Source organism: Ictidomys tridecemlineatus, chromosome 1 (genome assembly GCF_052094955.1).
Source record: "Ictidomys tridecemlineatus isolate mIctTri1 chromosome 1, mIctTri1.hap1, whole genome shotgun sequence".
Lineage (NCBI taxonomy): Eukaryota > Metazoa > Chordata > Mammalia > Rodentia > Sciuridae > Ictidomys > Ictidomys tridecemlineatus.
Genome location: NC_135477.1, coordinates 228,319,226 through 228,332,761, shown reverse-complemented (window position 1 = coordinate 228,332,761; position 13,536 = coordinate 228,319,226). Strand labels below are relative to the sequence as shown.

At 43.3% G+C, this 13,536-nt stretch overlaps 1 protein-coding gene across 5 annotated transcripts in view; it reads left to right on the top strand.

The window, feature by feature from the left end:
- Myo10 (myosin X) overlaps positions 1-13,536 on the top strand; it is a 205,172-nt gene that overhangs the window by 160,770 nt on the left and 30,866 nt on the right. For 4 of the 5 annotated variants that reach the window (XM_078016810.1, XM_040271656.2, XM_040271657.2 and 1 more), the window contains 6 exons: positions 7,143-7,267; positions 7,369-7,483; positions 9,307-9,413; positions 10,498-10,731; positions 11,380-11,425; positions 12,103-12,969. In XM_078016810.1, the coding sequence (XP_077872936.1) occupies positions 7,143-7,267; positions 7,369-7,483; positions 9,307-9,413; positions 10,498-10,731; positions 11,380-11,425; positions 12,103-12,969 (1,494 nt within the window). Of the gene's footprint in view, positions 1-5,010; positions 5,302-7,142; positions 7,268-7,368; positions 7,484-9,306; positions 9,414-10,497; positions 10,732-11,379; positions 11,426-12,102; positions 12,970-13,536 lie in introns of those variants that run through there. The other variant, XM_040271655.2, reaches the window with a different exon arrangement.

Genomic DNA, 13,536 nt, shown 5'->3' with positions numbered 1-13,536 from the left:
GGGGTGGGGACCAAGGATCCAACCCAGGGGCACTTAACCACTGAGCCACATTCCTAACACACCCCTCCCCCCCTTTTTTTTCTTTTTATGACAGGGTCTCCCTAAATTGCTTAGGGCCTCACCAAGTTTATGAGGCTGGATTTGAACCTGCAGTTTTCCTGCCTCAGCTTCCCAGGCCACTAGAATTATGGGTGCACTCCACCACATAAGCTAAAATTGGTATTTTTAAATTACTTCTGTTAGACCATGCCAGCACCTGACCGTTTGGTCCCTAGGACCTCACTTGGTGCTAAAATCTGGGAGAATGTGTTTTCAGAAAACAGATGGCTACAGGGAACACTACAATACAGAACACATTGGGGTTTTGTTGTTGTTGTCTTTGGGGGTGCTAGGATTGAATCCAGGCCCTTATACATGCTAGGCAAATGCTGTACTTCTGAGTTAACATCCCTAGCCCTTTTGGGAAATTTTTATTTGAGACAGGGTTTCTGAATCACCCAGGGTAGCAGAAAATTTGTGATCTTCCTGCCTAGCTACCTGAGTCTCTAGGATTGCAGGTGTGTGTCACCATGCCCAGCTCTCTAGATTCCGCCTCATGCTTCCCCTAAAGAAGTATGTATCCTTTTGAAAGTTATATCCTAAGAAAGCAGGCCCTGTTTTTAGAAATATGTTGATAGGAAAATAGGTTTGATGTGTACAAGTTTGATTGACATTCAGTACTAGTTTTCAAAATGCAGAGCTCTTTGATGTACGTTCTCCATCATTTGATTTATTTTTGTCTTTTGGAGTTGGGGATTGAATCAATGGCCATTACCATTGAACTAATTAATTATTCAATTTTAGCAATATTAAATCTCTTGAATAAGTCATTTTCCTTGTTGGCCTGCAGTTTTCTTATCTACCCACCCAAAAGCCACAAAATGGAATAAAATTACCCACCTAAGCCATCAGTCAAGTTTGTGTGTTACAATGCTATCTATGTTGAAGGATTTCTATCAGCACCTCATTCTCATAAACAAAACAAAAGCAGCTTGTAGTTCTTGCAGGGCTAAGCAAGGATCTGAAATTCCTTCAATTTCAAAGTTGTTGAGAATTTGAAATTCAAGAATTTAAAGTCAAGAATTTGAAATCTCTTCCCGAAATTAAAGGACTTGAAATTGAAAGGTTTGAAATTCCTTCAGTTTCAGAATTGTTGAATAAGGAATAGCAGATCTTTGAGGCTAGAATAATAGAATTCTCTTTTTTAAAAAAGCATTAATGTTTTTAAACATTTATGATTATTTTAGACTTAATAATATATCCTTTATAAAGAAATTGAGCCATCTGTTGATTAACCTATATGAAAATTCATTCTGAGATTAAGGCAAAATAAAATAACCTAGTTAACAATAGCTACTGTTGAAAATTAAATTCAACTTAGATATTTTTATCAGCCAAGGCAAAATGGGCAATACAGTACATTTTCTTTCTTTTCTTCTTTTTTTTTAAATTCCCCTCTCAATCACCATATTTAATTTCACTTTATTTTAGCCTGCCTTAATTCCTCTTGGCCCAAGGTAAGTTATAAGTTAATTACAGTCAACTATACAGTGATCAGTTTATAAATTTATAGTCGGATAAAGCACACCATTTCTTCTAGAGAAAATTATTTTTTTCCCCTTCAAACTAGATTTTTAAAAAGTGACCCTGAAGATCCTTTTTAGGGACAGTGGATGACAGCAGGGTGAAATGAGAATCTACTTCCTGTCAGCCCTGTCTCCTTACTCAGCAAGCCCTCCCCTGTCTGTGAGGTGAAAGGTATTGAGTATTGTTCTCTTCCAGAGGCTGCGGGCCATGGAGGGTCTCATGTCAGCCACAGTGTTGGATCTCCCCCATCATCACCTGAAATGCTTTCTTGCACTATAGAACTTCATCATGTGTGTGTGAGATTCCTGCCTTCAGAGAGTAGAGGGAGGTCTCCCTGAAGTCCTAGCTGGCACTGGTGATGAATCCAGTGTGGCAGGCTGGATTCTCACCCACCTCCTTTCCTGCCTTCCTCCCAGGGTTCCCAGGTTGACATTCTCAAATGCTGAAAAGGCAGCAGAACATGGCGGTCCACATGTCTTCTTTCAAAAGCCAGACTGACCTCCCCTCACCATAGACAGGTGTCGTGCTTCTTACAGTCACTATGCAATATTTATGAAATTAAGGAAGGCTGGGTAACATTCAGGGCAGTTAGATTCAATAAATGCATGCACTCTGTCTTCTTGGATGTAAACCACCCTCTCTGGTTTTTGTGTCCCCTCTGTCCCCAGTTGTCAACACAACTGGGGACAGAGGTTCTTTATATAAATTTTAAGCAGCAGGAGATGAGATTTGCCACAATTGATTTTTTTTTTTATGGAGAGTTTAGTGTGCTCAGTTATCAATTGTTTGTTTTTGTCTAGTATTTCCTGTCTTTTTTTTAAATCTCAGATTATAGAACTAGAAGCTTTTCAAATTTTTTTGTTTGTTTGTTTGGATTCAATTACCCCTAGTATAAATTGAAGCTAAATGTATTTGATCATCTCTGGGACATAAACTTTCTCTTAAGCCCTTCCCTTCTTGCCATTTTAAATGCCTCAGTGTTGCCCTACCTTTAACATACTCTTTTCTTTTAAGACTTTCTGAGATAGAATTCACTGATGAGATAGTTGACTCATTTAAAATGTGCGATTCAGGGATTTAAAAATGTCCCCAAATATGTGAAACCATTATCATAGTCAGTTTTGGAACATGTTCATCCTCTCACAGAGAACCCCCCTGATTCTCTAGCTGTCTACCCTCCTATATGGACCCCTGTCTCGTCCATCAGTCCATCATTAATATACTTTCTAGAGATTTCCCAATTCTGGACATTTCATTTCGTATGAATGAAATCATATGACAGGTGGTCTTTGGTGATTGGCTTCTTTCATTTGGCATGATGTTATATTGTAGCATATTTCTGTAACATGAAGGTGCTGTGTGGGGGTGGCCTTTGTATTCTTGAGTTCCTTTTGCATGCACTCAACCAACTGTGGATTGAAAATAATTTGGACAAAAAAAAAACTGTATCTGTACTGAATGTGTATGGATTTTTTCCTTGTCCTTATTCTCTACCAACTATTTACATAGCATTTTAGCATATGATTTAAAGTATAGGGGAGCTTGTAGGTTATATGAAAATACTATGCCATTTTATATAAGGGACTTGAGCATCTTAGACTTTGAGTATTCACAGGGGGTCCTGGTCCCTTTCTCACTCTCAGATGCCAGTAGACAACCATATACCATTAGATGGGTGTATACCATATTTGCTTTATCCATTTATCAGTTGATGGACATTCTCTTGTTTCCTGTGACTTTCCCAGTCTCCCTTCTGACCATCTTTTACACTCAACTATTCTTTTTCTTTCTTCCATTCCAAAGTTCATCCTGTGTCTGATTTTTTCCCATTGTAACAATTATTATTTTGAAATGTCTCCAAAGATACAAAGTATTGGAATTTTTCATTTCTGTCTATGTGACTATTTCCTTCTATTAGTGCAGTCTGATTTTTTTTCTATCCCTTTTTTTTAGCTACCTCTTCCTGCCACCACTCATAGCAGCACCCCCAACTCAGTAAAGACTTAGCACTAGCATGTCTTTCCTGCTTTTCTGCGTGACATTATCTAGATGTGTATATTCATGTGCACATCCAAAGATGGAGCAGGTGTTGTGGCGAAGGACCGTTGCTGCTTTTATGAAATGAGCTTAGCTTCTTTTTCTCAGTAAAACCTTATGGAAGGGCCCAAAGTCAACTAACATATCTTTCATTTGGATATACTTCTTTTTTTTTTTTTTTTTTTTTTTTTAAAGAGAGAGTGAGAGAGAGGGGGACAGAGAGAGAGAGAGAGAGAATTTTAACATTTATTTATTTTTTCTTAGTTCTTGGCGGACACAACATCTTTGTTGGTATGTGGTGCTGCTGAGGATCGAACCCGGGCCGCACGCATGCTAGGCGAGCGCGCTACCGCTTGAGCCACATCCCCAGCCCCTGGATTTACTTCTTAATAGCTGCTATTATTTTCTGCTGTGCATGGTTTTGAAGTGGACTCTGCTGTCCCTCTGATGATGGTCTTGTTCCCAGTGTTGTATATGTGGACACGGGGGTTCCTTCTGCAGCACAGGTCCTACCTTGTCTGTGGCCAGTGGCTCTTGAACACAGCACCATCACCATGTTGAGCACACCTTCAGCCCAGGTCCCTCCCAGACTGAAGACTGAGCTGGGCAGGTTCTTTCTCTGCTTCACAGCATTTGTTCCTGCCTGCTCTTACTGAGTGGAACACCCTTCCTCCAAACTCTGGTTCCAATCCACACACTGCCATTAGCCTTTCAATAGACTTTTCTCTCCTTTGTTCCCAAGGAACTTAATTTGTGTTAAAGATACATATTATCTTTAATGTGGTATAATACTGGGCTTCCTGCCAGGTGAATGGTGGTGTTTGTCATACGGGGCACCCCCCCTAAACTTCAGGGTCCTGGAAAACAAAATCCAGCCTCCTACCCTTTTGTGTATCTTCCCTAGGAACCTGGAAACCTTGCACACAGTAGGTGTTTAATAACTATTCACTAACCAGATCCAGCTGGGATTCCTGTGACCATAATTGCCTGGGGGGTAGAGCTGTTCCTTCCAAAATCCAACCTATTTGTCACCATCCAAAGGTCACTGTTAGCACACTGCGGGCAGTCTTTGTTGGGGCAAACTCCCGCTCTGGAAAACTAGTTACCAGTCCAGACTGGAGTGCATTAGCAAAGTTTTGAAAAGCTAAAAGCCTTTAAGTTGCTTCTTGTCCAGCCTCCAGCTGTGACATCTTTGAATGTTAAATTCACCAGAAAAGGAAGTTGCCCCGCAAAAGGAGAAGCACCAATGGAAAGCCCGGCTTGCCCGCTCTCGTGATTGCGGGGTGGGTTGCTCAGGGACAGTCAGCCTGTAGATCCCCCATTCCCTGGTTAAATTGCTGGGAAGGGGCCAAAGGACAATGGTGGTGGGAGTCTGGCAGTAGCAGCCGCTCCCAGCGACTGTCTCCCTCCCCTGCATGAGCTGTATCAAATCCTACAGCCACACCACACTAATTAGCCCGAGAGTGGAAAGGGGTTGTCATGGCGACCGGGCACTTTTTAAAGCGCAGGAATGGTGTTCATTATTGTTCCGTGTCTTTCGCTGTGGGGAAAAGGTCAGTGTGGCAGTTGTTTTCCATATGAATTTTGGCTTGAGAGCCCAACCGAAGGTGGAATGTCCCTGGGAGAGCCTGGAAGATGGTAAGTGCGCACAGCAAACTTCCTGGAGGGGGAGGCCCTTCCAATAATACCTTTCAGGCTGTTTTCGTAGCTCGAGCTCTAACTAAGGAATTGTGCGGACTTTTTCAACTAGAGGCTGGAGGAGAAAGTAATTAAAGAAATTTTTTGCATCAGTTGCAGCCAGAGCTACAGATTTTGGGAAGCTGGAGATTTTGAATTAAACTCCGAGGCTCAGATGATGAGCTCCTACATGTGGGTTTCTCTGATATTACGAATTTAACAAAAGTTGCATAATTCAGATACTTTATTCAGTGTTGGTTTGGTATCTCTTCACTATCCTTTGTAGATTGTTACTGGTTCAGATTATATCCCCGAGTTAAAAGAACAGAAGCAGCAGAACCAAATAACTTCAAAACAAGTTAGTTAACCTCTACCCTCATTTTTAAAACCTGAGACCCGGCCTAAGGTCTGCCAGGAGTCATTTTGTTTCCATATTTTATGCTTCTCTTACTTTTCTAAGGATAGTTTAATCTAGACTAAAAATCAGAGAGCCCCAGTTCTTAATCAGATAGCCCCAGCTCTTTGGCTGTTTGCCCTGATTTCTTGGCTGCATTGGTTCAGAATACTGCTAAGTAAAGACGACTTGGCCAGTGTTTGTATAAGAAATTTTTGAGAGGAGTCAGCCTGCTAGAAGACAGCAGCTATTCTATCAAAAACTGTCAGGGGGTGTGCAGAGCATTTAAGTTTAGTTTTTGTTAGTTTTGGAAGTGTGCAGGATATCATGGCTTTAAGCCTCATTTTGTGTTAGTGACTGACTGCATTTGCTAAAGACCACAGATTAAGCTCCTTTGCATTTTTTGTACCTTTTAGCAATAACATCCTTTGGTTCTATTTTACAGTCCATTTATTCAATGTCGTGTGGAATAACAAAATAGAAGTTAATTAAAGGGGATGGGGTGCTTGGATTAAAAAATGAATTGCTGTTCAAAAAGCTGTAAATGAGGAATGACCCACTTTTTTTGCTTTATCCTAAAAGAAACTATTGTCCTGGAAGCAATGCCAATTTGTTTGGCAGCTGAGCAGAGAAGAGAGCACATTTCAGATGCTTAGTCTTGATTTGATTTCCTGTCTTTAATTTGTATGTTCTTGGGCTCACTGTGTCTAGTATGGGACTCACAATAAATGCGATATTTGACTAGAAACTAAGGAAATTTAAATTCTTTTTGTCTCTTTTATGCACTGGCCAGCATTACTGGTCCCCTTTTCCCCATCCCTCCATGTGCACACGCGTGCATGTGTGTGTGCGCGCGCGCACGCGTGTGTGTGTGTGTGTGTGTGTGTGTGTGTGTGTTTCCCCCTCACTTTCACTGTATTCTGTAACTTTAAAATGCTCTTAAATTGAAGTTCAAAAAGTGAAACAAAGTGATATTTATGATATATTAGATTCTTTGGAAATGGATAGATTTTAAAATGGTGGTACATTCATGATACTTGTAAGATAGGTATTTGAACATGGATATTTATGTTAAGAAATTATTGGTAAGTTTTAAGGTATAATGGTGTTATTAAAATATGATGTATACTAAAATATTTACAAATGAGGTGGTATGAAATTTGGAACTCTTCAAAACAGAGGGAGAGGATGAAAGCAGGCTCCTGAAGGGGGAGGGCTAGCTGGCATGGTCGTTGAGGAGAGGTGGTACATCCACTGGGATTCATTTTCCAGCCTGTGTTTTTGTGTATTTTGTTCAAAATTCTACAAATTATGTGTGCACACTCGTGAAAGGCAGTGGTGAGTGCCTATCAGCACCGTCTTATCTGACTGTGTCATCTTGCTGCATCTCACCTTTCTTGTGCTTTAGATGCCAGACCAGTTTGACCAGGCAGTTGTGCTAAACCAGCTGCGGTACTCCGGGATGCTGGAGACGGTGCGGATTCGCAAAGCCGGGTATGCGGTCCGAAGACCCTTTCAGGATTTTTACAAAAGGCAAGAGAGAGCTCAATGGATGGTCCTCTTTTCTTTTCAAAAGGGTGGGAGAAAACAAGTAACCCTAGCTCAAGGTGACAGTGCCCATCTCTGCGTTGCAGGTATAAAGTGCTCATGAGGAACCTGCCTCTGCCGGAGGATGTCCGGGGCAAGTGCACAGCACTACTGCAGCTCTACGACGCCTCCAACAGCGAGTGGCAGCTGGGGAAGACCAAGGTACAGTGACAGAGGACAATCAAACACCAGAGAAATGTAGGGTGATGCCCGTGAGGCATAGTGTTCCGAGATACTGCTCACCATTAGCTTTTTAGTATTTGAAAAAAGCTCACGTTGCCATATCCACTGCCATCTTTTGTCTTCCAAACACTGTTTTATGTGAAGTCCTTGACTCCTCAGGACAGTGTTTCCTCAGGAGACACACTGAAACATCTTGTCCCAACTTTTCTCCTGTATATTCAAGCAGAGGACACATGTTGGCTGGTGAGTGTCTCAGGGTCACAAATGGACGAGGCAGCTCCCAAATTTCCAGAAATGAACCCACACCCCCGCGCCCCAACCGTTCTAACTTTCTGTAACTGAATGTTGGATGGTGTTGCTGCTACTGCAGCAGCTGCTGTGCAAGAGCCAGCAGGCAGTTTGGAATTCTGCAGGTTGCCAAAAGCTCAGTCCAGACAGTGAGAAGTAAAATCTGCTTTGGAACATGTTGCAATGGCAGAGGCCTTAAGCCGCTTATGCTGGACAGAGATAAGTAAGAAGCAGTCTAGCCTGAACACCAAAAATCAGCCATGAAATCAATTGAATGACCTCTTCTCCTATGTCAGGGAATTGCCAAAACCTCATTTGTTCCTCACTCCCCTCCAGGGCCTTATCACATGGGAAAGACACAAATATGACTCCGCACACAGAAATGCAGGCAGTGGAGGTTACCTCTCCAAAGAGCTCGTCCTCCGCCTGATCCTCCCACCCCTACACATGCAATGCAATGTGACCTGGGGCTTCTCACAGGCCAGGCAAGCACCCCATCTGCAGCTGCACCTCGGCCCTCAGAATTGCATTTGTAATGTCGATATTTTTATGCACATATGAGTTTTTAAAGCCAAGATCTCTGATTATAATCATTTAACGGGTGTGAAGAGAGGGTTTCCCCATAGCTGCACAGTGGTGCAAACCTGTAATCCCAGGGACTTTAGAGGCTGAAACAGGATGATCACAAGTTTGAGGCCAGTCTGGGCAATTTAGCAAGGCCCTGTCTGAAAATAATAAAACAAAAAGAGCTGGGAATATAGCTAAATGGTAAAGCAGCCCTTCAAGGACCTGGGCTTGATACATTGTAATACAAATAGAGTGGAGGGATTTCCTCCTCATAGCAGAATAACCTTTATCCAACTTTCCTGATTCATCCTTTCTTGTCTTCCCGAGATTGAAGGGATTGGTGCTGGACCATGAACTACGTGTCCTGGCCCACAGTGAGATAAACCTTTAGAAACTCCAATAGCAATTTTATAGTCATTTTATGCCTTTTGAATCTAGTTTAATAACAAAAATAATGAGACTTGAATCTTTTCTATACACATATGTGCTTATACATATACACACACATATGTATTTTATTATTATTTTTGCAAAACTGGCAATTGATTGAACCAAGGTTGCTCTACCACTTAGCTACATCTCCAACCCTTTAAAATTTTATTTTGAGATAGGGCTTGCCGAGTTATTGAGGCTGGCCTCAAAATAATGATCCTCTTGCCTTAGTCTCCTGAGCAGCTAGGATTACAGGTGTGTGCCACTGCGCCCAGCCTTTTGAATATATTTATACCAAAAAATATATTTATTTTTATTGGATTTCACAAACCTATGACTCCATCGCAGGCGGGAAGTTTAAAAAGCACTTTTCTAGAAAGCATGACCCTATGAATTTGCAGTAGACAAAAAGAGAAGGAAAAAGCCTTGCCCACAAACAACAGCCCTGACTCAGAGATGCCTTCCTTCCCCCAACCAAGTTCCTTTCTACTGACGTCCAATTTCCTCCTGGGCAGGTCTTCCTTCGGGAATCCTTGGAGCAGAAGCTGGAGAAACAACGGGAAGAAGAAGTTACTCGGGCAGCCATGCTGATCCGGGCCCACATCTTGGGCTATTTGGCACGGTAAGAGCCATGCCAAGGGGAGAAGGCCTGTCAGGGGCTATGGCTCCATTGGGGTAGCCTGAGTCATTGGCATGGAGGGATGTCCCAGGTCAGGCCTCTTAAGTAGCCACACCAGCAGCCCAAGCCCAGTAAGCCTGACCTGGGCGGAAGCAGGAAAGAGTACATGCCACTTTTTGACATCTCGGTTGCAATTCTCATTAGAGGATTCTACCGAGATGCCTAATTATTTGCCTAGTTGCACTGCATCCTATGCTGAAGCCACAGCACCTATGTTTACTTTGGTATTGCAGGTTGACGGTACCTTGTCCAAAATGCATGGGACCAGAAAAATTTCAGATTCCAGAATTTTTGGATTTTGGCATGTTTGCATGCACTGTACTGGTTGAGCATTCTAATGTGACACTCTGAAATCTAAAATGCTCCAGAATCTGATTGTCTTTTTGTTGCAGTGCTGAGGATTAAACCCAAGGCCTCCCATATGCTAAGCATGCCCTCCACATCAAGAACCCAAAACTTTTTGAGCATTGTGTCAGCACTAGTTTCAGGTTTTTAGAAGAGGGATGCCTACCCTGTATCATTTTGTCCATGTATTTTCTAGTTTTTTGGAGAAGGAGGCACCTCCTTTTAACTGCATTTTAGTTCTCTCCACTATGTGTAATAGCAGACCACGTGAAGCTTCACACAACCACATTTTCTGAAATAGAGCATTTTCCGAAATAGAGTGCTCTCTATGATGGTATTTTGCTTTGTTTGTTTTCATATGAACAGGAGAATGTATCATATCTATTTGGGTTCTGTTTACCCAGCTTCCTGCTGGGCAATTGGAAGTCAGTGTTAGGGGTTCTGTGTTTATTTAGACAAGATAGTGATAGAGTTCTTACTTGTTTTGTTTATTATTTTTTTGTTTTCTTCTGTTTTGTTTTAGCCAAAGGGCCTCCTTGCTCTCTCCAGTCTCCTAATGAAAGTATCTGATGAGAGTATCATTTCAAAACTAAGTTCTCTCCTCTTGTCTTGAAGCCTTAATGAAGCTCATTTGAATAACTCACAAACTCATTACTTCAACTGCTGTTCTTTTCCTTTGCAGAAAGCAATACAGAAAGGTCCTTTGTGGTGTAGTGACAATACAGAAGAATTATAGAGCCTTCCTTCTAAGGAAGAGATTTTTGCACCTGAAAAAAGCAGCCATAGTGTTCCAGAAGCAACTCAGAGGCCAGCTTGCCCGGAGAGTTTACAGACAACTGCTGGCAGAGAAGCGGGAGCTAGAAGAAAAGAGGAAGCGGGAGGAAGAAGCAAAGAAAAAACAGGAGGAAGAGGAAAGGTTCGATGTCTTTCTTCCTTGGATGAAACAATAGGACACATTTTGAGTTTTATGCTCAATCTCTCTCAAGAATTCCCAGTGGACACTGCAGAACCTACTATTGAAACAAACAGGAATTCTTGGCATCTGGAATGTAAAATTCCTTGGCAGTATTTGAAGCCCAGTTCTGTGCATATTTCTATTCACTCATAGAATAGGACCATGCCAAAGGCAAAGGCTACATTCTTCATATTTCTTAACTTGCATTTAGCAGAGCTTTTTAAAAGTTACATTTTGCTGGATGTGGTTGGTGTACACCTGTAATCCCAGCTACTCAGGAGGCTGAGACAGGAGCATTGCAAGTTCAAAGCCAGCCTCAGCAACTAGCAAGGCCTTAAGCAATTAAACTGTCTTAAAATAAAAAGGGTTAGGGAAGTGGCTAAGTGGTTGAGTGCCCCTTGGGTATAATTCCTGGTACCTAAACAAATAAAAAAAATAAAATTACATCTTGGACTGGGGATATAACTCAGTGGTAGAGCTCTTACCTAGCATGAACAAGGCCCTGGGTTCCACCAAAAAAAAAAAAAAAAAAAACAAGTAGATCTTGCTGAAAAATCATTCTACAATTATTATTGATTTTTATCTTCTTTTCTCTTTTCCATTTTTTAGAGAAAGAGAGAGGATGCGAAGAGAAGCAGAGCTCCGTGCCCAGCAGGTGATGATTACTGTAACAGTTTGGCCTCTCCCTTATTTGCTTCCCTCCCACTGCAAACACTGAGTGTAGGAATCAAAACTGGGAGGGCAGGTGGGGGATAGGTAGATAGGTAGAAGGAAAGAACAGCTTGAGGAAATGTTTATGGTTCATTTTCTTACATGTTTCCATTGGGGAAAGCTTTCTGATTGTCAAATTTCATTGGGATCACAACAGCATAGTTTCTTGAAGCCAAGGAAAACCCGCTGTGTTAATTTGCTAGGATTGATCCACAGACAGAGTGGATTAAACAATGGAAACCAAGTTTCTCACAGTTTTGGAGGGTGGGAGTCCAGGATCAGGCTTGGTTTTTCCTGAGGCCTCATATCTTGGACTTGCTGATGGCCACCTTCTCGCTGTGTCCTCACTTGGGCTTTCCTCTATGTTTGCACATGCAAAGTGTCTATGTGTCCTTATGTCTTCTTATAAGGGCACCATCAGGTCAGATGTGGACCCACCCTACGAGCCTTCACCTCTCTATACGTGCTGACTCCAAGTACAGTCACATCCTGAGGTGTTGAGCCGTACGGAGGCACAGTTCAGGCCATGGCGACCGTATTTCATCATAGTTGAAAAGAAGGGAGATGCTTGTGGGTTTTGGTGGTGCGACATTCTAAAACCCACCTTCCCGTTGTATTCAGGAGGAAGAAGCCAGGAAGCAACGAGAGCTGGCGGCCTTGCAGAAGAGTCGCAAGGAAGCCGAACTGACCCGGGAGCTGGAGAAGCAGAAGGAAAACAAGCAGGTGGAAGAGATCCTGCGCCTGGAGAAGGAGATCGAGGACCTGCAGCGCATGAAGGAGCGGCAGGAGCTGTCCCTGACCCAGGCCTCCCTGCAGAAGCTGCAGCAGCTGCGGGATGAGGAGCTGCGGCGCCTGGAGGACGAGGCGTGCCGGGCTGCGCAGGAGTTCCTCGAGTCGCTCAACTTCGACGAGATCGACGAGTGCGTGCGGAACATCGAGCGGTCCCTGTCGGTGGGCAGCGAGTTTTCGGGCGAGCTCAGTGAACTTGCCGAGAATGCAAGCGCCCAGAAGCCCAACTTCAACTTCAGCCAGCCCTACCCGGAGGAGGAGGTGGATGAGGGTTTTGAGGCCGACGACGACGCCTTCAAGGACTCCCCCAACCCCAGTGAGCACGGCCACTCGGATCAGCGGACAAGTGGCATCCGGACCAGCGACGATTCCTCCGAGGAAGACCCCTACATGAATGACACAGTGGTGCCCACCAGCCCCAGCGCAGACAGCACGGTGCTGCTCGCCCCCTCCGTGCATGACTCGTCCAGTGGCGAGTCCACCTACTGCATGCCCCAGAACACTGGGGATCTGCCCTCCCCGGACGGCGACTATGACTACGACCAGGACGACTACGAGGATGGCGCCATCACCTCTGGCAGCAGCGTGACCTTCTCCAACTCCTATGGCAGTCAGTGGTCCCCAGACTACCGGTGCTCCGTGGGGACTTACAACAGCTCTGGGGCTTACCGGTTCAGCTCCGAAGGGGCGCAGTCCTCGGTGAGTAGCCCGGGATGTGGAAGTGCTCCACCCTCTCACCCCCTTGTCATCTGTCCCCTTAAGACACACATCTAGAACCAAAGATCATAGTGCTGTGTTTGAAGGTAATTAAACCCCTTTCTCTTTCCAAAGGCCATTTGAATTATAAGTGATACTTGAATGTGCTGGTGATGGTTGGAGCCCAAAGCCCAGAACTGAATTTTGCCCAGGACCTTGGAAAACGGGCATTTTAAATGGAGCCTTAGGTTTGCTTTGCTGCAGACACACCCCAAACTGGAATCAAACTGGCCATGGGCATATTGAGAACTTTCTTTACAGTAACTTCACAATCCACACTGCACTATGTGATGTTATCTTGTACTGGTTGTAAGATAGCACAACTTTTGAGTTTAAATATGCTCTTTCCAGTTTCTAGTGTTATTTATAGTTTACTTTCATTTTCTCCCCTTTGGTCATGCATTAAATGCTGTCTTTCTAAGACTTGAAAATGTTTTAGCATAGTAATTTAAAGGAGATTTAACTCTTGCATGGTTTGATTAAAATTATACCCTTAAAGAGCAGTGCTCT